The following is a 27,053-nucleotide window of genomic DNA, read 5'->3' as shown; positions in this document are numbered from 1 at the left end:
CAGAACTATTGTGAGAAACCAGGTGTTTTATTATAATGAGCAGTAGCAGTCTTTGGAAGTTTTAACTGGCCACATATTACAGGCAACTTGCGAATTCAACATGTAGAAGCTGCAGAGCTGAATAATGCACATATCATACAACCAGGGCTAAAATAAGATACAGATAGAGAAACTCTGAGGCTAGATTAGGCAGCAATAACTGGACTACATTCTCTAAAGGTTACATGGTTATATAGTATTTTGTAGATTACATATTTATAGTGTTGTCCTAAAGTTTACATTAACTAAGTGCTAAATATATATATTTCCCCCCTTTGGGAGTCTCAAGAGTCCCACACACAATCCTTTCCATCCAGCCTAGGAAGGAGGGAAAAACACCCAACTTTATACACACATCATATATGCCTGAGTGAAAAGACCATTTAAAATCCATCTCTCACTCTGTCTTCCTCAAAATTAGCAAAAAAATCATTAGACAAGCGTAGCATTTTCTGCATTGCGGTGAGAAGCAGGATGTCACAGCGCATGTCCAGCTCAACCTCGCTGCAGTAATTCTTCACTGGAAACACATTTGACACTTGGATGCCCAGAAAGTCACTTGCTTTGTAGATCTGCAGAGAGACATGCAGTTAACATATACATTCCTCATGAAATACATTTTCTTCAGCTTCTGTATGAAGAAATTAGTGTCAAACAGGGTTGCAATAAGCTAATTTTGAAATGCTGCTGAATGTGGATGTACAATTAAAGTTCTAAAGCTCTTGCAGGCAATGAAACGTCAGACACAGATTTGTCTTCCAACCATCTTTGAGTCTATCCCAGGAAACAGAGGACCTGAGAAAGGACACACCCAGGCCAGGATGCCAGCTCATCGCAGGGCACCTTTCACTCATTTATTGTGCTGCATGTATTTGCTGGAGAAATTCAGGTCCATTTCCTAGTCAAGAGTCCTGTTGCAGGTTTCTACCAATACTGTCCTGATACGTCAGTGCAGCTTTCAGGACCGATTCCAGCGTTAAATGGTAAATGGACTGCATTTATATAGCACTTTTTTCTACTCTTACGAGTACCAAAGTGCTTTACAATTTTATGCCTCACATTCACCCATCCATTCACACATTCATACACCAGGGGCAGAGGCTGCCATGCAAGGTGCCAACCTGCACACCGGGAGCAATTTGGGGTTCAGTGTCTTGCTCAAGGACACTTTGATGGGGACAGGAGAAACCAGGGTTCGAACCTGCAACCCTCCAGTTGCCGAACGGTAGCACTACCTCCGGCACCCCCATCCTCCCCATACACCCTGAAACTCACCTGCTCCTTTAAGTAGTTACTCCAGTACACATTCTTCAAGTCCTTTTGCACGTGTGGGCACACTTTGTCCACATTGGTCAGTAGAACCATTACAGGGACATCTAAAAACATCAACAGAAAAGTTTCACTAGTGACATATTGTATGTTCTATGGAATAAGCTGTCATTAGGTGACAGAATATCTTAAGCAAACCCATAGCATTCAGCACACTGATGTCTGTCTTACTCAGAAGCACCTGCCAGCATCACTTTGCCCTTCCTGAATCCACATCATGTTCATGTCACAGTATTCAGTCGAAAACGTTTAAATGGGCTCTATGTGACAGAAAGCCCTCAAGTTTCTCCTAGATGGAGCAGCTCTGTGTGGAGGAGCATCCAGGAGCTCCTTCAGTTATGACATGAGTACTGTTTATGCCAAAGGTACGGAAAACATTCAGTTTGCCATTTTCCAATCCAGAAAACTGAATTTCTCTGGGTTTATGCTGAATATCCAAATACATTATTCAAGGTTAATTTTTCATGTTACTGAATGAGTATTTAGTATTACTCATGCTTCAGGAAAGGCAGGTTGAGTTCAACACAACACATTCAAATCACATACGCGACGGCTGTCACTAACCAAGCAGGTTAGCTTTGTTCCTGATTTGAATGAATTTACTGTTGTCTTCGGCTGATTTCATAAGTGGAAGTTTTGAGGCGTCTACCACAAACACCACACAGTGGATCCTCTTCTGGAGTGGTGGAATGTGACATTGATCGCCATCTTGGCTCCATGGTTTTGTAGGGTTAAACTAGACAAACAAAATGAGGTACACTCAGACAGGCACTGACATTGATATCATGAGAAACACCAGCAAAATGTTAAGCGAGTCATTTCATATGACATTTGTGTAACAACAGTATATTATTAATGCTAAAACAACAAACAAAAAAACAGTGAATGACATTTGGTTTCATCAGAAAAGAGTTTGGGAAGAAAAATTATAAACATGTGACTTCTGTAAGCCATTACAGTGATCAGACCTGCATGTGTTCATACTGCAGGTGTTTTTGAGGCCTGGTTAGACACACAGTTCTTACCTGGTACCCATCTTTTATGTAGCCCTTCAGGATGCTGTCAATATCTTCAACGCTCACCCCTTCATTTGCTCTTTTTTCCAATCCCATAGTGTCACCCAGGAGGAATGGGAGAGCCCGTCCACCTTGGCGCACCCTCACCCGATAAGTGTGATACTGTAAGAAGACACATGATGTCATTCATCTTCTGACAGCTTTTCCAGTGGGAGTCGATAGCACTACCTATAGTAGTATTCTTGTACCAGTATAAGAGTAAACCAATTGAGCCCTCTCCCTGTATTCTGCCCCTTCACCACCTTAGCTACTGTGTGGTGAGTGTACTGACACAGAATGGCTGCTGTCACATCATGCAGGTGGGGGTTACACAGTGGGGGTGGTTGAAGTGGCTCCCCATTCGTTCTGTAAAGTTCTTTATGTTCTTTAGAAAGTGCTATATGAATGTAACATTCATTCATATATAGACCACATTAGTTACTGCTAATACTGTACATTTGCTCAGCTGCACACACATTATTTGACACACGTGAGTCTGGTGTGGTGCTATCATGAATGAGCAGTGTGTGTGGAGACTTTTTCTAGTACTTTTTCAATTTACATCCAAATTTTGGGCAAACTATAAAGGAAACTAACACTTAGACGTGATATGTATGCAGTTCTGTTGCACTATTTTTTGTGCTATCCTTTAGTAATGCATTTTATAATCGTGCATTGATAGTAATTATAATGGGTAATGCAATAGTGGAACTGGTGTCTTGATATCTGTTGTGACGCTAGTTACGTCTGACTGGGAATAGATTTCAGAATGAGACAAAGTGAAAAGATGGGGCTACACTGAATTCCTATTACAAGCATCTGTGTCTAATTTAAGACTAGATTTGGCAAAGGTTGAATGTGTGTGTAAGTGGGACATACACAACAACATGACTATGGCTATCTGAAAAAATCGCTGCAGTAGAAAACTGAGTAACACTTTACATTAACTGCACCTTCATGATGTATTCATTATGCATTCATAGAAAATTCATAAGCGGCACTGAAGTACTGAGGACACTAGTAACTTACCAGTTCTTATTACTAATCCAACATCGTCTATAACTAATATATATATAACTGAAGCTGATGTTTTGCAAAGCCTAGCTAAGCTCAAAATAAATAAATCACAGGGCCCTGATGGCATCTTACCTATACACAGCAAATATGCCAGTGTTAAATTAACACTGCATGGTGTTTATATAATTCTCACTAAATCAGTGTTACATTTAACACTGCAATGAGTGTTTTTGTATAGTGTTAAATTTTAGTAGCTCTTACAGTGTTCAGTTGACACCATGGAGTGTTAGATCACTGATTCCAAGCCCATATAGTTGGCACCCAGGTAAATAATGGGTGGCTTATGTCTGGGGCAGCCAGCTACTGTGTTTGATTAACCCACCATCATAAGAAAGAGCCTTGTCGCTTGTTATGTAAACTTTACATGTTTAGCTTTGATTTTTCTGAAGACCAGCCCACTGTGTTCTTGTAAGCTGGACATGGTTCTTCTTTCTGACTCTTACTTTGCTTGCGCCTTAAATTTGGGATTGAGTTAGAGGAGTAATGTTTTCAAATTTCATTATTTGCTTTTTTTAACATATAAAATAGTATTCTTGTACCAGTATAAGAGTAAACCAAATGAGCCCTTTCGCAATTGCCTTTGGTATGAAACTGAATAAAATGTATGGTACAGTACCAGTCTTGGGGAAAACCAGTGGGAATCCACTGTGAAACAGCACTGTGCAAATTGTCATGTGTTCCTAATGACAAGGCCACGACTGGCAATCAAACTAGCCTCTCAGCAGGAGTGTTAGTGTAACAGCAGTGCTTATTGACACAGATAATAAAACTTGTTAGAATGCATAATATAATTATTTAGCAGGGCTCAGAGAAGGTGAGAGCTCCCCTAGTGGCTAAAGGAGTGCATTTTCCCTAAAGCACATATAATGGGTGGTGGCCTTATAGCTTTTAGACCACGACTTGGGATAGAAGAACAAATCAAATTATTATGCTCATTTAATATTCATATTTTTATTGGGCTTAAATTTTAGAACACACCGTGTTCTAGGATGGTATGTCATGGATATTAGTCTCTATCACGTTTTAGCATTATGAATCCAGGCCTTTGCCTACACTTTAGTCGATGTATGCTAGGTGGTCAGTATAGTGACTATAGTATGTGTGAGATTTGTTTGCTTCTGTGTTAAATACATGCAATGTGACAAATTGCTGGTGAACACCAGGAGTAATCCTACTCTGTTTTGCGTGTGATGTTAATCTTCGTCCAGCCTGTTCTGGAAATTTAAACAAATGGGAGCAGGGGTAAGTCTAACACTACACATACACTCACTGGTCTTTTGCTGTACAGCATAAGTGCCTAAAATAGTTAGCTACTTAAAAAGCGCCGCAAAATTACAGCAGAAAAATCTATTTGAATCTATTTTTAGAACTGCCATCAAACAAAATGCTACGAGAATACACTGTTCTGGCAAAAATGATACTGCTGCGTGGCTGGGGAATTTATACTGTTGCCCTATTCAACACCATCATGGTAAAAGGTTAAACAAAGGCAGTACCCTGTCATGCTATGCAAATATACATCAGCACTATTGGTCTTCAGGACCTGCCAGACTTTTGACTGACATTTTACAATAGATTTTTTTTACAGTGTACGCGAACAGGCGGAAGCAAGCAAAACGTGAGCAAGTTTTATATGGTTGTAGCATATCAAGTCTATAAAGTAAATTAAAATATAAAAGCCTATAAAGAAAATATTGGTAATCAAATAAATTCGTTTTGTTATTCAAAGTAGGTCTAATACGACTGTTTAAATCTCACGCAACGCTGTCAGTGAAATTTTATTTTATAGAGACGCAGCAGCAGCATCAACAGAAAAAAATTGAGGAATTTAAAACGTGGATGCTTAGCCTGTATATTCTTTAGGCTATTAAGACCACTGATTCCTTTATTTTTAAGCCTATTTTTGTGTGGAATGCCATTGCCAAACCTGTCCGTTGTTGCTTATATGTTGCTTAAAAATAAATATTTTCTGAGTGGCAATGTTGCCGTTGCTCATATTTCTTTATGATATAAGGCTTTGGTTTAAGGTGACATTTGTTAGGCATGCAGATTATTTGTCCCTCTTTTAAATTGGAGCGAGCGTGGAGTGATTTGACTGGAGCGGGAGGAAATTTTAGTGGAGTGAGGAGCGGTGTTGAGCGGAGCGGCTTAGTGCGAATTAGAGCGGAGAAGCGGGCGGAGCCAACAGCCTCGTCGCGAGGAGCGGACATTCTCACTGCTCCACTGCGCTCACATGCTCTGATACAAAGCCTCATTAATAATTTAGCCATACTAAGCTGCTTAAATTGTGGGCGTAAATAAATGTCCGTATAGCACAGAAAAGCTGGCGCACTGCCAAATGTTGGAGAAGGGTCGAGAAGGGTCTGGCTGCAGACACTGAGGCCCAATCCCAAACTATACCCTCGACACTCCGCCTTCATTTCGAGTCACACTCCCGCCGAGTCACCCTCACAACACGCCCTATACACTTAAACTGAAGGAAATTGTCACAAGAAAGATTTGAGACAGACTTGCCCTCGCAGCGCCTTTTTACAGTCTTCATTACCGGAAAGAGGAAATGCATTACGTAGTGATTTGACGAAATGGATCCATCAAGAAGCTGTATTGTATTTTCTTTAATGACATATCAGTTATTTTAAAAAAGCACAGTTTATCTAATGCGAGAAGACGACGGCTACGTCGTCTTATTGCACTGAGCAATTTTAAGTATGTACATGTGTCATATTGACGATTGTACAATTTCTACCATAGCTAACTTAGTTTACACGCATAAAACATTACGCATTACTTCTGTACCAAATACCAGATCCAGATATGTAGAGGAAAAAACAGGCAAATATGAAACATAAATTGTTATTGCTGGTGTGATGTTGATCGAGTTTGCGTACGAATGTTTCTTCGCGCGGTTTCTAGTTTGAAAAGTACACAAAATCTCTCGTAATCGGATCACGATAAAATCTACCTGTACTGACCAGCTATAAATAACTGCTTTCCTAATTTTTTTTCTGCAGCGATGAATTATAACATGTAACATAGACTTTCTATGTGTATTTCACTGTGCTGTTAGAATCCAATTATTAAATTATCGCGCTGTTCTGTTTCCTGTGCGCTAGGAATTATGGGATATGGAAGTGGTAGTGAAATCGCGCGAGCCACCATCGTTGCCGACTCGCTAAAGGAGGGCATAATCGACCACTCCCCCTTAGCCCTTGCTGCTTTGAGACACACTTCAACATGGCGACGGGTCTCGGGAACGCCCAAACGAAGGCGGAGTGGTGAGGCGGAGTGTGTAGGGACCGGTTTGGGATTGGGCCTGAGGCTCACGTCCACTGAGACGCAGGAAATCCACTGAGCGCCCGGAAATGACGTCACGCATAAAGTTATGCGAGCATTATGATTAGCAGCGCGTCCATTGTTTAGCAAGACATTGGCGAAGGAAAGTAGAACGGTAAGTTCAGTTTTAATTGTTTAAATATGTTCAGTTATTAGTTATTCAGGAAGGATGGGAACTTTGTTTGCTATGTTTAGAAGTGGAGTGGTTTTTGTTAGTTATTGTTTAGAACGGTTGGAATTGTTTTTTTGTTCGCTATTGTTTGGCTGCTATAAAACACAGTCCGTGCTTAGGTTGTTGCTACTTTTACTTAATAGTTTAACTTATTTTCATGTGCGGATTACTCTGATCAGTTGAATGGTGTTTTCATGCCACTCAAATGCATATATAAAGTAAATGTAAGTTAGCCTGACTCAAATCGCTGTGTTGCTGAATTGTATTCAAGTAATCACACTCCTTCAAAAGGCCATAAATGCATACACAATCGTTCTCACAGAGTTTTGTTTTTCATTTTGACCAACAGATGCACAGGTCAATTTGGCGAAGGAATGCCGTGCCTCAGTTAGCAAGATGTGCTAACCTACAATAGTTTCCATTGCCTTTTGTGCCCAGTAACGATGTTTAAACCGACAACGTTACTGCGAGCTCAGGAGCATTTACATTCACACGCAAAGACCGGAATTTCATTCCAAGGTATGTCATCTGTAGAAATTTTTGGTTTGTAAAATCATATTGACCTATGTAGATTTTCCTAAACTCTGGTGAATGAAGTAGATATGTTCTCAGAACAGTGTTTATTTAACTAGATCTAACTAACATATAGCATTCCTTGGTACCCATTTGTGTTGTACCATTTCATGCTTTGTCTGTATGTTTTGATCTCTTTATTAAAGACCCGCTACTTTTTGTAAGTTGTGTTGTAAAAAGTCTGCCAAACTGACGATGTATTCATTTATTAAATTCCTTCAACAGAATTCATAATGAATGAGTCGCATAATAAATGAATCATTCATCCGCTTTTTTGACTCGACAAACCTTCATGGGTTTGGAGATGGCCTTTATGTCGATTTATACAGGTTGTTCAACTGCAAAGTTCCTGCGCAGTTGCGCATCAGTGTTCGCTTCCTTTGCCATATTGATACTAAATGTTCCACATTGGTTCATGCCATTCATAAACAGTGAATAATTGGACCAACACAATACCAGAGAAACTTGGTGTACTACCATTGTTAAGTCAATGTGGAACATTTTTCTGCGGTTGCAGACCAGGACTGTGTGTGTGTACGCATGTGCATGTGACAGAAGGTGTTCCGTGTGTCCATTAATTCTTGCATAAAGTTTTAATCTTGCTTGCATGATAAGCTGTAGTCATAATGCCGCTGACAATTCCAAATTTCTAATTGTAGCAAACTGGCAAACCAAATTGCCACAGGAGACTGGAAGCTACTGAAAAACATGGTAAAGTGGATTTCAGCATTTTCTATTGCTACATTTCTATTGGAAACAACTGTCCTTAGTATCATGCATTGTATTTTGCAGGATGTTCCGAAACAGATTGGATCTGTGGACTGTAAGAAGGACTACCTTGAATTGTCGGGTGTAACACTTGTGATGTAATTTCAATTGAAGTTTTTATCCCCCCTCCCCTCCATTTTGTCAGTATGCACTCTGCATGGCCTTGGGGGAACCATTCCACTTTACTGCTGTAAGCACGTCATTAAGAAGGTATTCTTTGCGACGCTGTAGAATGTTGCATAGTTATCTATAAGAGAAAAAGGTGTCCTAACATTCTGAATGCATGGTTATTGTATTTTTATATTCAGTCTAACATGCCATGGATAAGAAAATGGTGGTGCCTAACTCTGATGAACAGTGGTTTGGAAAAGTATGTATGGAAAGCATCGTGTTGTACATTGAGATGCATTCAGATGCAGAATCAAGTGCACTTTCTCTGCAGTGAAGGAGGTTTCTGTCAGATATAGAATACTGGGTAAAGCCCAGCAGGGAGGCTAAATATTATATTTTTGTTATTTTTAAGGTAATATTCCATTAATTCTTCAGTGGTAGTGCATTCAGCTAATGGATAGGTTTTGCGTATATGGGTATTAATGACACCATTGATGATACATTGAGATATTGAAACATTAAGTCTTGGTAGTGTGTGTGATGTGTACTTGTACTACTCAGACATGGACAGAGGAAGACTGAGGAAGCTTCACACCTGCTGAAAGCGAACTTGGAGCCTCTCTCGAGGGTGAGCACTCCTGCTGTTCTCAGACCTGGTGGGCAAGCTGTAACTGACTGCTGTACCCAGTGTAATAGTGAGGTGTGTGTGTGTGTGTGTATGTCCCTCATTTTTCTCAGGTGGTTTTCCTGTTGACTACCAGCTGCACCTGATTAACTAACCCTAACCCCTGATATTCACTTCCAATGTCATATAGGAGTCGCGCGTCATGAGGGACCTCTGCAGTGCTGTGTGCTGGATTTGCAAGAATCACTCTCCAGTGGAGAGGTGACCGAACCTGCTGTTCTCCAGATGGAGGCTGAGGATCAGCAGGAAGCACTCAGGGAGGTCCTGGAGGGTCAAAGTGGCAACAGGAATGACCCATTCATGTTTATTTTTAATAATAGGGAGGACATGGAAACCTTACTCTCTAATTGCGTTGATGGGATGGGTCTTAAAATTCATGCCATGTTTACATAATACAAATTTTTCCTTATTTTATTCCGTTCCATATACTGTTTTTTGTTTTTTTTTGCACGTTTGTTCAAATTTATACATCAATACACTACAAATAAAATGTTTGCCAAATTATCTATGTATAGTGATTTATTTATGTAGGACGTACATTATCTTCGAATAACAGAAGTATGGAGAAAAGCTCTGCGAGAAGCATAATTCTGCAGTCTTTAAGGCTTCAATATAATACTCTGAGGGGGGAAAAAATCTGGTCACCATTGACAGTCACAATCAGGACTACAGGTGATAAAATTTAATAAAATTGTGTACTTATCAAATTATAAGTTATGCAATTCTTAATTATAAGTACAAACTACTTTTATAAATGTATAATTCAAATGTGATAAGCACAAACAATTTTTAAAATAATCTATGATTTAGTAATACAGTGGTCCCTCGTTAATCGCGGGAGTTACGTTCTAAAAATAACCCGCAATAGGCGAAATCCGCGAAATAGGATTCTTTAGAAATCGAATATTTTCGTAGTTAGAGCATTGGAAACCTGTTTACGACCTTTTAAATACGGTTTTTAACATTATTAGAGCCCTCTAGACGTGGAATAACATCCTTTAGTCACCAATAGTTTATGACTGCTGGACAGGGAAGCAGGAACGGGGACACGAGGAGTCAGGATTGAAGGGTTTATTTGGAATCACTCCAAATGCGGGACAGGAACATGTAACATCAAAACGTCAACGACAGACCTGGGGTTATAGACACTGACAGAAACAGAATCAAATTGACAGAAAACAACTGGTCACAATCAGGGTTGCATATGTGGTTAATAAGGGGGCGTGGCACACAAGAGGATCGGACAGGTAGGTCATGAAAATTACACTCGTATTACCCAAAATATTAGAAAAAATAATAGAAGATAAATATTAGACGTTATAATTGTTATTATTATACATCTAATTACGAAGAGCAAATATGCTTCCGATGCGTAGCGATGTATCATTTTCATTGTCTCGATCAACTTTTTAGTCAATAGACAAAAAACCGCGATGGAGGGACGACTGTGTATGCATACAAACAAGTGATAACTGCGAACCATTTTTAAATGAACTAAAAGTAGAATGTATCATAGAAGATATCTATGGCTGCGTCTCAGTGGATTAGTGATGTCACTTCCTGCGTGTCAGTGGACGTGATGTCACTTCCTGCGTCTCAGTGGACGTGAGTCTCAGTGGATCTGCAGCCAGACTCTATTGCCCTGTCATCTGAAGCCCTAGTGAGTATTGCGCATGCGCGGTATAATAGCGATATAATATCGCCCAGCCCTAATGCCAACATAACGCTCATTTTCAAAAAAGGGGATAGAAGTAATTTGTCAAACTATAGGCCAATCAGTCTAACTTGTATAACTGGTAAAGTTATGGAGGCTATAATCAAAGAGAAAATGGTAGATTACCTGAACTCAAATAACATTTTGAGGGATAGCCAGCATGGATTTTGGAGAGGTAGATCCTGTTTAACAAATCTGTTTGAGTTTTTTGAGGAAGCTACTCAGGAAGTTGATGATAAGAAGGCCTATGATGTCATCTACTTAGATTTCCAAAAGGCTTTTGATGTTGTCCCCCACAAGAGGCTCTTACTTAAACTCAAAGCGACAGGTATTTTATGAACTGTAGCGACCTGGATTGATAACTGGTTAACAGATAGGAAGCAGCGAGTAGTTATAAGAGGCACAATATCACAGTGGGCCTGCGTTCATAGTGGGGTACCGCAGGGTTCAATTTTAGGACCACTATTGTTCCTAATTTACATAAATGATATAGACACCAATATATACAGCAAACTGGTGAAATTTGCAGATGACACCAAGGTGGGTGGTGTAGCAGATACTGAACTAGCGGCTCAGCAGCTACAGCGGGATCTTAATTTAATTAGTGACTGGGCCGATACCTGGCAGATGAAATTTAACATAGACAAATGTAAGGTACTCCATGTAGGGAGCAGAAATATAAAGTACAGGTATTTTATGGGACCTACTGAAATAAAGGTAGCTGATTATGAGAAAGACCTTGGTGTGTATGTTGATGCTTCCATGTCTCATTCTCGCCAGTGCGGGGAAGCAATAAAAAAGGCCAATAGGATGTTGGGGTATATCTCCAGGTGTGTGGAGTTTAAGTCAAGGGAGGTAATGCTAAGATTATACAATTCCTTGGTGAGACCACACCAAGAATATTGTGTGCAGGTTTGGTCACCATATCTTAAAAAGGACATTGCGGCCTTAGAAAAGGTGCAGCGTAGGGCCACAAGAATGATTCCTGGTCTTAGAGGAATGTCATACATGGAAAGGTTAGTTGAGCTAAATCTGTTCAGCCTCAAGCAAAGGAGACTGAGGGGGGACATGATCCAGGTCTATAAGATTCTAACAGGTTTGGATGCTGTTCAACCGAATAGTTACTTCAGCATTAGTTCAAATACAAGAACTCGTGGCCATAGGTGGAAATTAGCAGGAGAACATTTCAAACTGGATTTAAGGAAGCACTTCTTTACACAGCGTGTAGTCAGAGTATGGAATAGTCTTCCTGATAATGTAGTGCAAGCTGAATCCTTGGGTTCCTTTAAATCAGAGCTAGATAAGATTTTAACAACTCTGAGCTATTAGTTAAGTTCTCCCCAAGCGAGCTCGATGGGCCGAATGGCCTCCTCTCGTTTGTATGGTTCTTATGTTCTTATGTTCTTAGTATACCTGAAGTATAGCTGCATAGTATACCTGAAGTATACAGTAGCTGCATGTACTCAGGCAATAATCTTGATTTCATTAAGAACCTGGCTTGATACAGTTCACTGATAGTCACCATCATGATACTGATTATCTTTGCGTTTGGTTTAGTCAAAATGAAACTTATCTTCGAAGCCTGACCTCATTGAACCAGTTTTGTGATAGAGGCCTCATAACAGGAAGATTTAGGTGGTCACATTACCTTCAGGATCAGGTTGGTGTCATTGGGTCCTGCATTGGCTTGGCCTGTTATACAGCCACTGAAGATAGAGTTGATGGAGTTGAAGAAGCTTGATTTTCCAGCACCAACATCACCAACCAGAAGAATCCGAGCCTGAGGTATTGACTTAATAGTGGGCCTGTATTCTTTTACAAACTCCTTGAGACGGTATCTTGTACTAAAAGATACATTTGACATAACACCATCATTACTCACTTAAAAAAAATGTTAAAAATCAATTGCATGCAGCACACCTGAGTAGGCTTCCACAATCCTAGGTAAAATCACAATTTTTTCACTCTGAATTGAGATCACGATTTTCTCTCACAATTCTTGAGCAATATTTTAATTGCTATCTGTTGTTTAAACTTTATCAGTATTCATAATTATCAGCGCTAGAGGTAATACTGAAATAATGGTGATGATTGCATTGGACGATCAGCCATTTTCCATTGTGGAGAAAGAGGGTTTTAAATTCATTAATAAATCTGGCGTCTAGATTGATCTTTTGTTTAGCACAGAGTTAAATCATCATTCCACTATCTATGCCAGCAAGCTCAACAAGTTTCACAGCCATTTTTAAATAAAAAGAAAACATCCGCTTACCCTCTTGTGATTCAGTTTTCCTATTGTACTGCACTGTAACTTAAAATGCTATATTCAAACCTGTCTTGGGTGAATTTAAAAGAATAGGTTGCATCTTGTAAGAACAATAAATCTCAATGTATAGTATTTTTCACTTAAATATTTTTAAAACCAGGTATTTTTTTGTAATTTTACTTGTAGTATTTTACTGGATGAGTTTTACTTAATTGAGTAACATTTTGTTGTGGTATCTGTACTTTTTCGTACACTGTAAAAAAAAAAAATGTTCAGCCAACTCAAAAATTCAAGGCAACATGCTGCAATACATTTTTGAGTTAAGTCAACTCAGTTACAAAAGTTCAACAAACCTATAGACAGAGGTTCAGCTAACTTTGACTTAAGAGTTAAAAGCAAGATTCAACTGTAATATTTCAAGTTGCCTTGTTTAGAGTACTAAAAACGTATTACCATTAGAACCTATAGGCTAAAAAGGAAACATTGGATCAACTTAAAATATTACTTCATTTTTTCAAACTTTTTTCAAGTTTGCTTAATATAATTTTTTCAAGTCAGTTCAACTTAAAGTAGTCAATCTAATACATTAGATTTTTGCACTTAAAACCAATAAAACTGCTCATTCTCAACTAATAAATATAATTTGAAAGAACTAAATAACCCAAAAGGCAGTTTACTGCAACAGTCTACTTTATTACAACACATTGTTGCATCCTTGTATAAATAGCTATAAACAAGATACAGTGGCCAGAAACAGTACCTTTTGTCTTTAGACCACAACTCGGATTGGAAAACCAATGAAATCATTTTGCTCATTTAATATTCAGATTCTCATTAAGCTTAATTTTTAGAAACCCACCACGATTGAGGATGGTATGGCACTGATATTAGTCTTTGCCACATGTGCTAGCTATTGATGTATACTAAGTGGTCTAAGAACTGATGCTTTGCAGTACATTCTTTCAAAGTATGTCAATTATGGAGGCACATATGGTCTGGATGCATTTCCTGGAATCTTGGCTGTGAATAAAAGCAAAGCAAGTCATTTTCCATATAATTTTCTCTAAACCACAGAAGATACTCCATCTGAACTAGTCACTGGCAAGCAGACTCAAGCCATTTATGTGGTTTTTGTTCTCTTGCCCTATTTATCACAATCAGGGTGGATTAAAAAAAATCTTAAGTCAAAGACAGTACTGTATCATACTATGCAAATATACATCCAGCACCATTGGTCTAAAGGGAAGTGGGTGGTACCACGAGCTGCACAGAAACTGTCCTGAAACCTTTCCAAATATGTTAACCATCGAAGGGTGGGACCTGCAATCAAATACATATCACTCTGGAGACACACCCAGTACATCTCTTAGAGTTTTTCATCTGTCTTGATGTCAACATGCTACAAAACCACCAAGACCACAGTTCTCTAATCTCCAAGATCAGTCAGAACTGAGCAAGCAAAACTTCAATATAAGGGGGGAGGGGGAAAAAAAAAAAAAAAAAAAAAAAAGCTCTAAGGTCCTTTTTGGTCAGAGTCTTTCCCATGATGGTGGGTAAATCTGGGATGGCTTTTCTGATCCTCATGATTTCTTGTGCGCATATTAAAATGGGGCAGCTAAAAAATTTAAGTTGAACACATTACAGAAAATTATATATCAGTCCTACGTGAAACTTGTGAAACTTTTTTCAGTGGGTTCTAATGGTAATATAAGTTTTTTATTACTCTAAACAAGGCAACTTGAAATATTACACTTGAATCTTGCTATTTAAAAAAGTTAATGAAAACATTAACTCTTAAAATGTCACCTAAACAAGGCAGGTTTATTTAATCTCCTGAGACCCAACCTATTAATTTATGTCCATTGTAGTGGACATTGTATTTTTGCATTTATTTTTTCACTGATGTTGGGAAACGTATTTATTCTTGTGCACTAAAGAGGACATGCTGTGAAATTAAAATAAGAATAAATTTGAAAAAATCTAAATTGTAAGATGTCATTTCCTCCAAAGACAAATAACCTACAATTGAAGGACATTTTTTTCCTTGGGTCTCAGGAGGTATTTAATTTGACTCCTCAAACAAAGTTGACTAAACCTCTGTACCTATGTTAATCGAACTTGCAAAATAGTGTTGACAATTTAACAATCCAAGTTTATTGAAACTTTATACCTAAGTTAATCTAACTTGTATTACAGTGTTGCCTTAACTATGAAGTCAAAGTTAGCTGAACCTCTGTCTATAGGTTTGTTAATCTTCTGTAATTGAGTTGGCTAGCTTAACTCAAAAATGTATTGCAGCATGTTGCCTTGAATTTTTGAGTTGGCTGAACATTTTTTTTTTACAGTGTACTTTTATCTGTATGAAAATTGAATATGAAACAACCAAGATAATTATCAGCACCTCTGAAGTCGTGGTTTTCAACCAGAAAAGGGTGGATTGCCCCCTCCAGGGTAGGGAAGAGTTACTGCCTCAAGCGTTAGAGTTTATGTCTCAGGGTCCTGTTCACGAGTGAGGGAGGATTGGAGCTGGAGATTGACAGGTGGATTGTTAGAGAATCAGCAGTTATGCGGATGCTGTACCGGTCTGTCTTGAATGAGCTGAGCCAGAAAGCGAATCGATTTATCAGTCGATTAATGTTCCTACCCTTACCTATGGTCACGAGCTTTTGGGTAGCTTCTGAAAGAATGAGATCATAGATACCAGCAGCGGAAATGAGTTTCCTTCGCAGTGTCTGGGCTCAGTCTTAGAGATAAGGTGAGGAGCTCAGACATTCAGAACGAGCTCAAAGTAGAGCTGCTGCTTCTACACATCAAAAGGGACCAGCTGAGGTGGTTTGGACATCTGGCTAGGATGCCTTCTGGACGGCTCCCTGGGAAGAGCGGGAGGAGATCCCAGGGCAGACCCAGGACATGCTGGAGAGATTATATGTATTATATCTGGGAATGCTTTGGTATCCCCCCAAAGGGGCTGGATAGAGGGAGGTCTGGGCATCTCTGCTCAGGTTGCTGCCCCCATGACCTGCACCTGGATGAGCAGCACAAAGTTGATGGATGGATAAAAATTGGGTGCTTTTTTCCAATACTGCAGCCACAGGATTTGAACCAGCAGGGACGTGCACAGACATTTTGAGGGGCAGGGGCTCAAGTGAAATAAAGGGCACTCTCATAATTACGTATTTTTTTTCTTTTTTAAACAAAAAAGTATATATATTAACGCAACACTGACTTCCTTTTTAAAAAAATAATTTAAAAAGTTAATTTTATCTTCCTCAAACTCATGGAATTGTTTAATTTTCAAAAGATGTCTACAAAATAATCAGTTCACACAGAAACCATGGTCTCCTTAGTATTCACTAGGTTTACAGAGCAGCAAAGGAACCCATTCCACAATGTGCATGTTTTGAAAACATTTTCTATGCTACTAGTTTGAAGTATATATTTAGATTAGAATAACCAAAATAACTGCATCAAGCAGAGGGGTGTGTTTTACTAATAATTTGTTTATTTTTTGCACAAGGCACTACATCATTTTAATTATTTTGGTGTTATCAGAACACATAACACTTTTAAATCAACACAAATATTCACGCTAAACTGAAGAGGGTTGTTGCTGGTATTTTGTTAACTTTACTGAAAAAAATCACTGCAAAAATGATTGAAAAAATACAAAAATACAGCAACTTAATAAAATTATTACAAAAAAAGGTCTTCTACTTCAAAATAAAATCTGTTACTTCCATTCCCTGGTTGTCTCTCCTTCCTCCCTTACAGAGGCAACCTTCTGGTTAATGTACCAGATGCAGTTACTCAGATTTACTACATTTTTTAGAGTGTATCTATCCTCCATCTGTTTGCATCTGTAGATTTCTTCTAAATTCACCAATTTATGCTATGATATATGCTTAATAGTAACTTTATTAAGCTTATTTAGTAAGCTTATTACTAACTTATTTTATTACATGATGGCTTGGTTGAATTCCAATGTAGAATGTGGTCTGTTATTTCTTGATAAAAGACCGCTGTGCGGAGTATAACAGAACATGAAAAACAGAGCGTTGCTATAGACTCACAGGATTCTAACCGTAGAGACGGAGTGTACTATTTTCTTTAGCGGAAGCAATACAATCGGGCTTAAATCAATAAACTCCCTTTTAATATTTTGTGTCAAAATAATTATTTATTTGGTAGGTAGCCATGTAATAAGCGGGATAATATATAGCGATTATCCCTTACACATTAGCTAGTCTAGTAGCTCATGAGGCATGCATGCTAGCAAAACACAGGTTAACTATATTTTTGTCTTTGGCTAATCAGCAGTAAATTCGAGCCTTATTCGAGGCACTGGTAGTCAGGGCTGGACTGGTAATCTAGCATACCGGGCAAATGCCCGGTGGGCCGACGCACTTGGGGACTGGTCGATATAATATGATTTTTTTTTTTTTTTTTTTTTAATTGGCCAACGACCGGCCCATAAAACAGGGACAGCGGCCCATTGGTTCATTTATCATACTGACACTGGGCTGGCCTAATCATCTCTTAACAGGCTCCACCCCTCCCCCTCTGTTTCTTGTGTCAGATGCAGTCAGTGGCTCAGAGCCAGAAAGTACACGCAAGGATGGTGTACTTGTTGGTTGTGTCCGACCGATTGTGGTGGGCCGGTCTGAGCAAAAATGCCAGGGCCCTTTTTTTGTCCCAGTCCAGCCCTGCTGGTAGTTTAATCTTTTGTTCATCACCAGCTCCACTCACCTCAGCACAAGCCAAGAAAAACACTGCTGGGAGGGGCTGCTGCTGCCTGCAGGTGTGTGTATATGATGTGCGCCGCTGCACGGGGGTGGGGGGGGGGGGATGTTCGCTTCAGAACTCCTGACCTGATATTTAGATATACTATTCTTCAATAAATATATTTGTTTGACAGGGAAGCTGTGCGCAAACAGGAATATATATTATTTTTCAAAAAAAAAAAAAAAACAAGCACCCCAGAAAAAAGGGCACTTTCTCTCCAGGAATAAAAAGGGCAGGTGCTCAAGCCCCCTTTGATCTCTATGTGTGCACGTGCCTGTGAACCAGTGATCCTCTGATCATGGGCATAGTGTCTTTACCTGAGCTGTTTTAATTTGTGCATGTGTGACAAAAAGGGGCTATAGAACTCGTGTATAATTTAAAAATATTGTATATGCATTAAAAGTATAAAAATGATGCTGGTGAAAATAAATTAATAATACATGCTCCATACCTTTCTTCCCACTCGACATTCCTCCATGGTTTACTGTACCAAGTTCCCATTTTCTAGACTTCAATTTGCAGACCTGTTCAATAAAACACTGTTTTCATTATCTGTTTGAAAGCATTTGCGTGTATTTATTTAGCAGACCCTTTAATCCACAGCAATGAAACAGCCTGGTCAGCCAGTCCCTGGCAAAAGTATTTATGTTGGACATGATCAGGTTTCCAAAGTTGAATAGATGGCCTTGACAATGAGCATGATCACTGGTGGCCGGTACCCCTTTGGCTGAAGAAGCACTGATAAGTGCCCTTTTGAGTGGTAAAAATTCCGCTAATGGCTGGCCTTCACATGATTTAGCCTCCATCATGTGAGGAGATGTGCCCTATAGAGCAAGAAAATGTGAAGTGCCTTAATGAGTGCCCTTCTAGTGGAGAGAATGCGATACAGTGCCCTATAAGGTGCCCATACAATGGTATAAGCGGCCCGATGGGTACCCATCCAATTAAAAAGGGTGCAGGTATGAAGTGCGCCTGTAATGAAGAGAAAGATCTCTAGGAAGACACTGCTCTTCCAGTGAAGATAATGATCGCTAAGAGACCCCTAAGCTTCCTGCACTTGCGATAAGAGTAAATGAATAACATACCTTTGAGATGTTCCTATGTATATGAAAATGTGATATCTAGGTCGCCTCTGTAGTCCACAAAACATTACTTGAACAATGTAAATCAGGGACAACTCCAGTAAACATATCATACTATTCTACCCATGTTGGGGTGAGGTAGGGGGGCACATGTCATGCAATAGGTGCCCTTTGTATTTTTTCACCCCTGCTCTCCAAACAGCCTGAGTGCGCCACTGAGCAAGATCGATGTTAAAACAATATTGAAGATCACTATTGTTTCAATGATTTTGTCTGATGTCTAATCAGTGTTGTTTCAATAGGACTTTGCTTTCTGGGTATTTACAGTCACATAGACAACAGTATTAAAGGTAAACTATAGGCCAAAGTTTGTTTGGGATTTAGCAGTTACATTATTACTAGAATAAGTTATTATAATTCTAGTGCACATCTTCATGAGTTCCCTAGGAATGACATGATTTGAGAATGTTTATTTGGTATATAGGTCAGTATTGAGTAAAGGGTATTTGTCACATCGGGACCTGGATCACGCCCCACAGCGGACGCAACCCGGAAGGGAACCGCCCCTTTTAGTTAAAAGGATGGTCCTGGACCAGCAGACTTTGCAAAGTATTGTTGCCATTGTTTAGATGTGCCTTGCTGAGCGTTTGATCGTCTATTGTCTCTTTCTCCTGCCCCGCGTATCCTGCCTGCCCTGTCCTCCTTGCCTGTCCCGCCTGCCCGTCCCAGACCTCCTGTCATCCTGCCTCCTGTCCTGCCCTGCCCCGTGTCCGGTGTGAACGTGTAGGACTGATCCCCTTGGCTTACGACCCTTCTGCTCCGTCCCCGACTACGTCTACAGTGCTGCCCTTTGGATTTGGTGTTTGTCGGTGTCCGAATAAACCGGGTGTTTCCCGCATTCTGGGTCCCGACTCTGGTGTCCTGCCTGATCGTGACAGAATACTTCGCCGTATAATGATGGACCCAGCGGAGAACCCGTCAGCACTCCAACGGCAGGTAGACCAGTTGACCGCACTGGTCTCTCAGCTTCTGGAGGGGAGAGCCGCCCAGAGCGTCCTACCTGACTCCCCTCCGCGAGCCTCAGCATCTCTCCCTATACCAGTGGCCTTGCCAGAAAAGTACGATGGCAATCCTGATCAGTGCCGCTCATTTTTAATGCAGTGCGGTCTATATATAGATGAACATCCTGACAGGTTTCGCTCGGCGTCCTCCCGAGTCCGGTTCGTGATCTCCCTACTAACAGGGCGAGCACGTGAATGGGCGACGGCCCTGTGGACCGACGACAGCCCCCTCCTGTTGTGCGACCGAGAGTTTCAGGAGGCATTCAGGGAGGTGTTCGACCACCCCGCAGTCGGCCGGAGCCTCGGAGAACGCCTGTGCGATATACCGCAGGGGAATAAACCCGCTGCAGAGTTCTCCTTGGAGTTCAGGACCATCGCCGCTGGACTCCGGTGGCCCGATGACTGTCTAAAGATCCTCTACGGAAGAGCTCTAAACCCAGAACTGAGGGACGAGATGACAGCACGCGGAGGGGCTCGCTCCTTCGAAGAGTATGTCCGACTCTCGGTAACCCTGGACAACACGGTCAGAGAGCAGAGCCGTCGCCGGGCCAGATCAGAGAAGACTGCACACCGAGTCCCAAGTACCTTATCTCCTGCGGAACCGATGCAACTGGGGCGTCAGCCTCTGACATCTGCGGAGAGACAACGCTGATATGAACAACGCCTCTGTTTGTATTGTGGGGAGCCACAGCACGTCCTCCAAAACTGTCCCGTCCGACCACCGCTACCAAAGGACACTGCACAGGTGGGCATATTGGTTTCCCTTGACATAACCCAGAAACGAATGACTGTCCCTTTTGTTTTACGGTGGGGCCTCGAAGCGGAGGCTGCATATGCCTTTCTAGATTCCGGTGCAGCCGGGAACTTCATCGACCAGACCTTCGCTCGTCGGTTGCACCTGCGAACCGAGCGACTGACCACCCTAATAACGGTGTTGGGAGTGCACGGACAGCCTCTCCACGCCAAGCAGGTTACGCACCACACCTGCCCAGTGGTGCTGCAGGTGGGGTTGTTGCATCGCGAAACCATTTCTCTTTTAGTCCTTCCTTACTCTCGGGATCCCCTGATCCTCGGCCTCCCCTGGCTCCGCTTGCACAATCCCGTGGATCCCGTGGTGGAACTGTCCGCATGGTCGGACAGATGTTTCATTAAATGTTTGGCTCTGCCCTGTAACGTAACCTGTGTAGAAAGTCCAGAACCCGAAAACCTGTCCGTAGTGCCACCGGAATACGGGGACCTGCTAGACGTATTTAGCCGTGCCAAGTCTTTCCGATTACCCTCTCACAGAAGTTGTGACTGTTCCATCGATTTCCTAGAGGGGGCACCCCTGCCCAAGTCCCGACAGTTCGCTTTGGCCCGAGCAGAGGAAGATGCTATGAACACGTATGTTCGTGAAGGATTACAAAGGGGGATTATTCGACCCTCCACATCACCCGTAACTTCCAGGTTTTTTTTTTTATCAAGAAGAAGAACGGAGGGATTCGGCCATGTGTAGATTATCGAGCAATAAATGCCATAACAGTGAAGCATCGAGAACCCCTACCTCTGATACCTGCTGCACTTGAACAGCTTCGATCCACGTCAATATTCACTAAACCGGACCTTATCCGTATTTGGAAAGGGGATGAGTGGAAGACGTCCTTTGTAACTAGCTCTGGTCAATACGAGTACCAGGTTATGCCTTATGGTTTGGCAAACAGCCCGTCCATTTTTCAATCATTCATGTATGAGGTGTTCAGGGATATGTTACATTGTCGTGTAATAGTGTACATTGATGATATCCTCATTTATTCTAATTCCTATGAGCAGCATGTTGAACATGTACGAAAGGTGCTTTATAGATTAAGAGAGAACGATTTGTACGTCAAAGGAGAAAAATGTGAGTTTTATAAAACCTCCCTGAAGTCTCATCCAACCAGGAGCAGTGGCGATGGACGAGCAGAAGGTGACCGCGGTGCGTGACTGGCCAACGCCCCGCACAGTCAAGGAACTTCAGAGGTTTTTGGGATTCGCTAACTTCTATAAGAGGTTTAGTCGCAATTTCAGTCAGGTGGCGGCTCCTCTAACCAGCCTCACCCGCGGGTCGCGAACCCCTATCCACTGGACACCTGAAGTGACCACGGCCTTCGCTGATCTGAAACAAACGTTCTGCTCGGCCCTGGTGCTTCGACAGCCTGATCCGGAGGTTCCCTTCGAGGTAGAAGTGGACGCTTCCGACGCCGGAGTCGGAGCGGTACTCATTCAGCGAGACAAGGTAACGGGTCGCCGTCACCCCATAGCATACTTTTCGAAGAAGCTAAGTCCAGCGGAGAGAAATTACGACGTGGGGAATAGAGAATTATTGGCCATTAAACTGGCTTTGGAGGAGTGGCGGCATTGGCTGGAAGGGGCTGCGTACCCTTTCATGGTCTTAACGGATCACCGAAACCTGGAGTACTTACAAACCACTAAGCGATTAGGTCCCCGTCAGGCACGATGGGCGATGTTCTTTTCTCGTTTTGATTTTAAAGTGACATATCTACAGGGTAAGAAGAACACAAAAGCTGACGCCTTGTCCAGGTTGCATGATCTGCCCAGAACCGAGGACTCTGCGACCCCGATACTGGCCCCTACCTGTTTCCTCGCTCCTATCGTCTGGTCCTTAGAAGAATCAATTCGGGCGATCAACGACCAACATGGGATGCCGTCCGGAACCCCCCCTGGTAAGGTATACGTTCCCGACGCCTTCCGCGTACCAGTTATCTGATGGGTATATACTTCTCCTTGTTCGGGACACCCGGGACAGGAGGGAACGTATCGGCTGGTTTCCCGTAAATACTGGTGGCCGCGGGTGCACCGCGATGTGGAGGACTACATGTCCTCTTGCCCACAATGTGCACAGCTAAAAGCCACAATTGTGATGCTTTTGAAATGAATAATTAAAAAGAATCTATACTTTTGTATGATTTTTTCAAAGGAAAAGTTGAGTACTGTATGTGATATTCTTTTTACTTTGAGTTTTTATCTAGAATATAGTATAATATAGTAATCTGGTGGTGGTGATTGTTGCTAGATGGCATTTTATTTGTTGAGGTTAGCTTAAGGTTCAAAGTTCAAGGTTACTTTATTGTCATCAGCAGCTTCATACCTACTGTATACTGTCATGCTCCGTTCGTCCTGCCCTCTCGTCGCCCACGCCCCCTCCTTAACCTCGTGTGAATTCCCCGTGTCCACCAGCTGTTTCCTGTTGCTGTTGTTAGTTCAGTGTATTTCAGTCCGCGTTCCAGTACGTTTCCCTAGTCCTGTCATTAACGTTACATGTGTTCTGAAGTGTGTTACCCCGCAATAAAGTCCTTTGTCCATATCCACGGCTCCCTTCTCCTGCTTCCGTGTGCCTTCCATAACATATACAAAGAGTGATGAAACAACGTTTCTTCATGGCCCCGGTGTAACATATAGTGACATATAGTACACTTAACATCACAGTAACAGGGCGTGCAAATAAGCAGTAAATAAAAAGTGCAGAGGTTTTGCAGTAGCGAGGAGATAAACTGCATATGATTTGTGCAGTTGCACAAGGCAGTTAGCAGGATTTACCCCAACATAATTAGACACCACAAAGTGCAGTAACAGAATCAAAGACAATACAATACAAACAACAAATAGACAGGATGATAAATACACAGCACACAATTCCAATTTGTAACAGTGGAGGGGTGTAAACCTTAATGACTGATTTTGCACAAGATTATTATATTGCACTGGTCAGCTGTAGCACTAAATTCACAGTGACAGAAGGTTGAGATTTATAGTTGTAGAATTAACAATGCTGAAATGGATGCATAATGCGGCAGTAACAGTGGACAGTAAGTAAAGTGCAGTTGCAGTTTAGAGGTAGTATTTGTATATGCAGTTTAGAGGTAGAGCCAGTCCCGGTATTAGTGTGCGTTCAGAGTTTTGATGGCTTGTGGTATGAAGTACAATAGGTATGCTTCCATACCGTTTTCTTAATATTTTCCGCGGCTGTACATAGCCTATATTTCTTGGACAGACTTACTTTTTTCAAACGACCCTTTAAAGCTGCAGTCTTACAGACAATTGTGAAAGTGAAAGTAGGAGTTCATAGCATTTAATGTAGACCTAGTTACACGGATAACAGTGACCACACCCTTTGTGAAGACTTAATATTGCAGCTATTCTTATTTCAGGGTTACTGTACAGTTGTTGATTTAAAATGCTTTGCTATAATTTAAACATAAAGGCAGTTACGCCTTATCATGAAAGTGGCTTTGGAGTTAAACATTTACATTTCATTAGCCTAAGTGGGTTCCAGCATAATCGATCGCCAACGTCATTTTCACTACTTCACAGGGTAATATATAAGCAGGTCGATGTTTTGTATTTAACAGTTATATGATTCCTACGAACACTGATTAAAGGCCTCATCGGCGTAGGAGGATGTTTGACATTGAGCATTGATTTTGTCCCAGCGGCGGGGGAGGGAGCCGGTGGGCGGGGCGGGTGATGTATATCGCAGCATCGCAATGGGCATACATGCAATAGCCACATTGTGAATGGATGCGATATAAGAAAGAAAGAATGGAGAATATAACACTTAAATAGGAGTTACGTAATAATTTATGTATCAATTAAGTACTGTAATTTTATGCATAGATATGTGACTGTTAGAAACCATCACAAACAAGTTTATCAATCACTGAAAGGTACCGCTAAAACAACGTTCTGTATCTCTATATCTTTTTTCAGATATTCGACCTCCGAAGAGATTTAATAAAGACATATATCTACAATAATTTTTTTATACATTCCACAACCGTTCTTGCATGGGCATCATGTACACTTCTTTGTGTTTCGGGTGTGTTAAGTATGTTTCCCAGGTCCAGTCATTAACGTTGTGAAGTCTCACGTCTTGTCTTCCTGAGTGCAATAAATCCCTCGTTCTCCGATTCGTCGACCACTGCTCCTGCTTCCCCGGTCTTTGCCACTACACTCATGCTCAGGAACACGCGGATTCGTAATAGATGCAATGATATGGTTTGAGACCAATGGAAACTCCCAGTCCCACCCAAGCATCTTAAAAACGATCGTTCATGTTAACTTTTCATAGAATCACAAAATTAACAAATTATGTGGTTTACTAGCCTACATTCCGTACGCTATTGAAATATAGGTCTACATATAGCTATTGGACAAACTTACCTTTTCCAAACTACACTCGAAAGCTGCAGTTATACAGAAAATTATAAATATTTTTACAAAAGTAAAAATACACAGTCCCACAGTAAAAGTAAAACGATCCTCTCAAAGCTCCTCTCTCTTGAAGCACTGTACTCATCTCGGATGAAGACCAGAGCAAAAAAAATGTCTGACCCTCTGCATCCTCACCACTCCCTTTTCCAGCATCTTCCATCCCAGCGAAAGCAAAGAATAAGAGCCTTGAGCACAAGGACATATCGTCACCTGAACAGCTTCTTCCCCCAGGTCATCGCCCTTCTAAATAAGGACCCATGAAAAACTGTCAAAATGGAACAGCGCACCGTTGAAGCTTTCATTATCATATTTTAACTAATTGAACTCATCTGCACTGTACCTAAGCTCTTTGCACATTACACACTGTAAAAAGAAATCCGTTAAAAAACAGAAAATATACTGGCAGAAAATTACCAGCACATTTTCCGTTAACTTAACGGAAATACAGTGCATCCATCCATTATCTATTATTTATTTCTTTATTTACTGTATATTGTCCACATGCTTGACGCAGCATTGCGCATCTCCTGTAAAAAAAAACCTTGTATCTTTACTTTTATATGTTTATTTGTATGTGTGCTCTGTTTATGTCATGATACCACCCGCGCCAAAAGAAATTCCTTGTACTTCTCTGTACTTGGCGAATAAAAAAGATTCTGATTATAGAATAAGTTAGAATAAGAATAAGTTATTATTGTAAGACAGCTGCTGATATCTTTCTTCATCTACATGAGTTCCCCAGGAAGATCCCCGCAGAAGGTCAGTAACTCTCAATTCCAGCCAAAGACTTTCACAAAACCAATAAATGAACGATTTATGGGGTTTCTAACATTTTTCACGGTATTGGAACATGCATGAAAAACTCACCTTTTCCAGACGACCTTCGACAGACAGTTATGAATGTGAAAGTGTACGTTCAAACGCGCTTTATATACTGTACAGTAGGCTAGTCACACGGGTAACGGTGGTTAAATGTAAAATGAAAGTACGTTGGGAATTTCCCAGTTACATAATTGCTATAATAAATTCATACAGATTTTAAAACCCGTCTACACATCTGCAGGAGTTCCCTGGGTATAACATGATTCGACAGAAACGAACAGTTCCACACAAAAAACCTCAAAATTAAAAAAGAGAGAAAAAAAACTTGCCCCACAGTGTGGTGAATACCCGTTTTTTACCTTTTGGCGACCGGTTTCCAGGTCCCCTGAAGGGAAAACTCAATGTTCTAAAAAAATACAGACAATTGTGATAATGAATGTAGGTGTTAACATCCCCAAATTACATCTAGAGGTAAGGAGAGCAACATTTCAATAGATGGAGAAACATAAGAAGACTGGCTGGGTCAGTTTGAAATTTTTTGTTGTTGCCAGTCAACTAAGTTAGAGAAAAGAACAGGTACAAAGATATATTTTTAGCTCCTCAACATCTCGTTTTAGTCACGGAAAACAATGGTGTTTTTCTGCAAATTTTCTGCAAGTTCGTTATAACATGGTATAATGACAGTAAAAGGCTTCTAACAAAATTGAACATTACTTCAATTTTGGAACACACTCAGCCACCGGCTCATTTCAACATGATGCGCTAAAAAGCGCCACATGGGATCCGTACTCCCTGCTGCCATCAGACATCACAACGCCGCAACGCCTCCTCCGATTGTCTCATCCTCAGCCGTAACACGGCAGGAAGCCACTTATCTGGTGCTATCTGCTTTTTAATGCCACATTATACCTAGTTTATTCGTTTAATATTCCCC

At 41.0% G+C, this 27,053-nt stretch overlaps 1 protein-coding gene across 3 annotated transcripts; it reads right to left on the bottom strand.

Moving 5' to 3' along the window:
* Positions 1 to 72: 72 nt before the first annotated feature.
* Positions 73 to 26,243, bottom strand: LOC111835657 (interferon-induced protein 44-like). 3 transcript variants are annotated; one of them, XM_072706772.1, is made up of 7 exons: positions 26,165 to 26,243; positions 18,356 to 18,428; positions 12,505 to 12,700; positions 2,394 to 2,546; positions 1,933 to 2,104; positions 1,315 to 1,415; positions 73 to 611 (listed from the first exon to the last, which is right to left on the bottom strand). In XM_072706772.1, exons 2-7 carry the CDS (start codon positions 18,403 to 18,405, stop codon positions 423 to 425), a joined length of 861 nt encoding a protein of 286 aa, XP_072562873.1. In that variant the 5' UTR covers positions 18,406 to 18,428; positions 26,165 to 26,243; the 3' UTR covers positions 73 to 422. The 3 variants fall into 3 exon arrangements, with proteins under 3 accessions (XP_072562873.1, XP_072562872.1, XP_072562875.1); XM_072706771.1 differs by lacking the exon at positions 26,165 to 26,243 and adding an exon at positions 25,247 to 25,341; XM_072706774.1 differs by lacking the exon at positions 12,505 to 12,700.
* Between the last annotated feature and the right edge of the window lie 810 nt (positions 26,244 to 27,053).

This window comes from Paramormyrops kingsleyae, chromosome 24 (assembly GCF_048594095.1).
Source record: "Paramormyrops kingsleyae isolate MSU_618 chromosome 24, PKINGS_0.4, whole genome shotgun sequence".
In the NCBI taxonomy this organism is placed as follows: Eukaryota; Metazoa; Chordata; class Actinopteri; order Osteoglossiformes; family Mormyridae; genus Paramormyrops; species Paramormyrops kingsleyae.
This window is presented reverse-complemented; position numbering and strand designations above follow the sequence as displayed.

What these genes read in the sequence shown, in the direction of transcription:
- LOC111835657 (XM_072706772.1), bottom strand. Translation starts at nt 18,405, where the DNA reads ATGGGAACTTGGTACAGTAAACCATGGAGGAATGTCGAGTGGGAAGAA. An exon ending in ACACCAACCTGATCCTGAAG is followed by an intron (nt 2,547 to 12,504) that starts GTAATGTGACCA and finishes GTCTTCTTACAG; the next exon opens with TATCACACTTATCGGGTGAG. An exon ending in ACATAAAAGATGGGTACCAG is followed by an intron (nt 2,105 to 2,393) that starts GTAAGAACTGTG and finishes TTGTTTGTCTAG; the next exon opens with TTTAACCCTACAAAACCATG.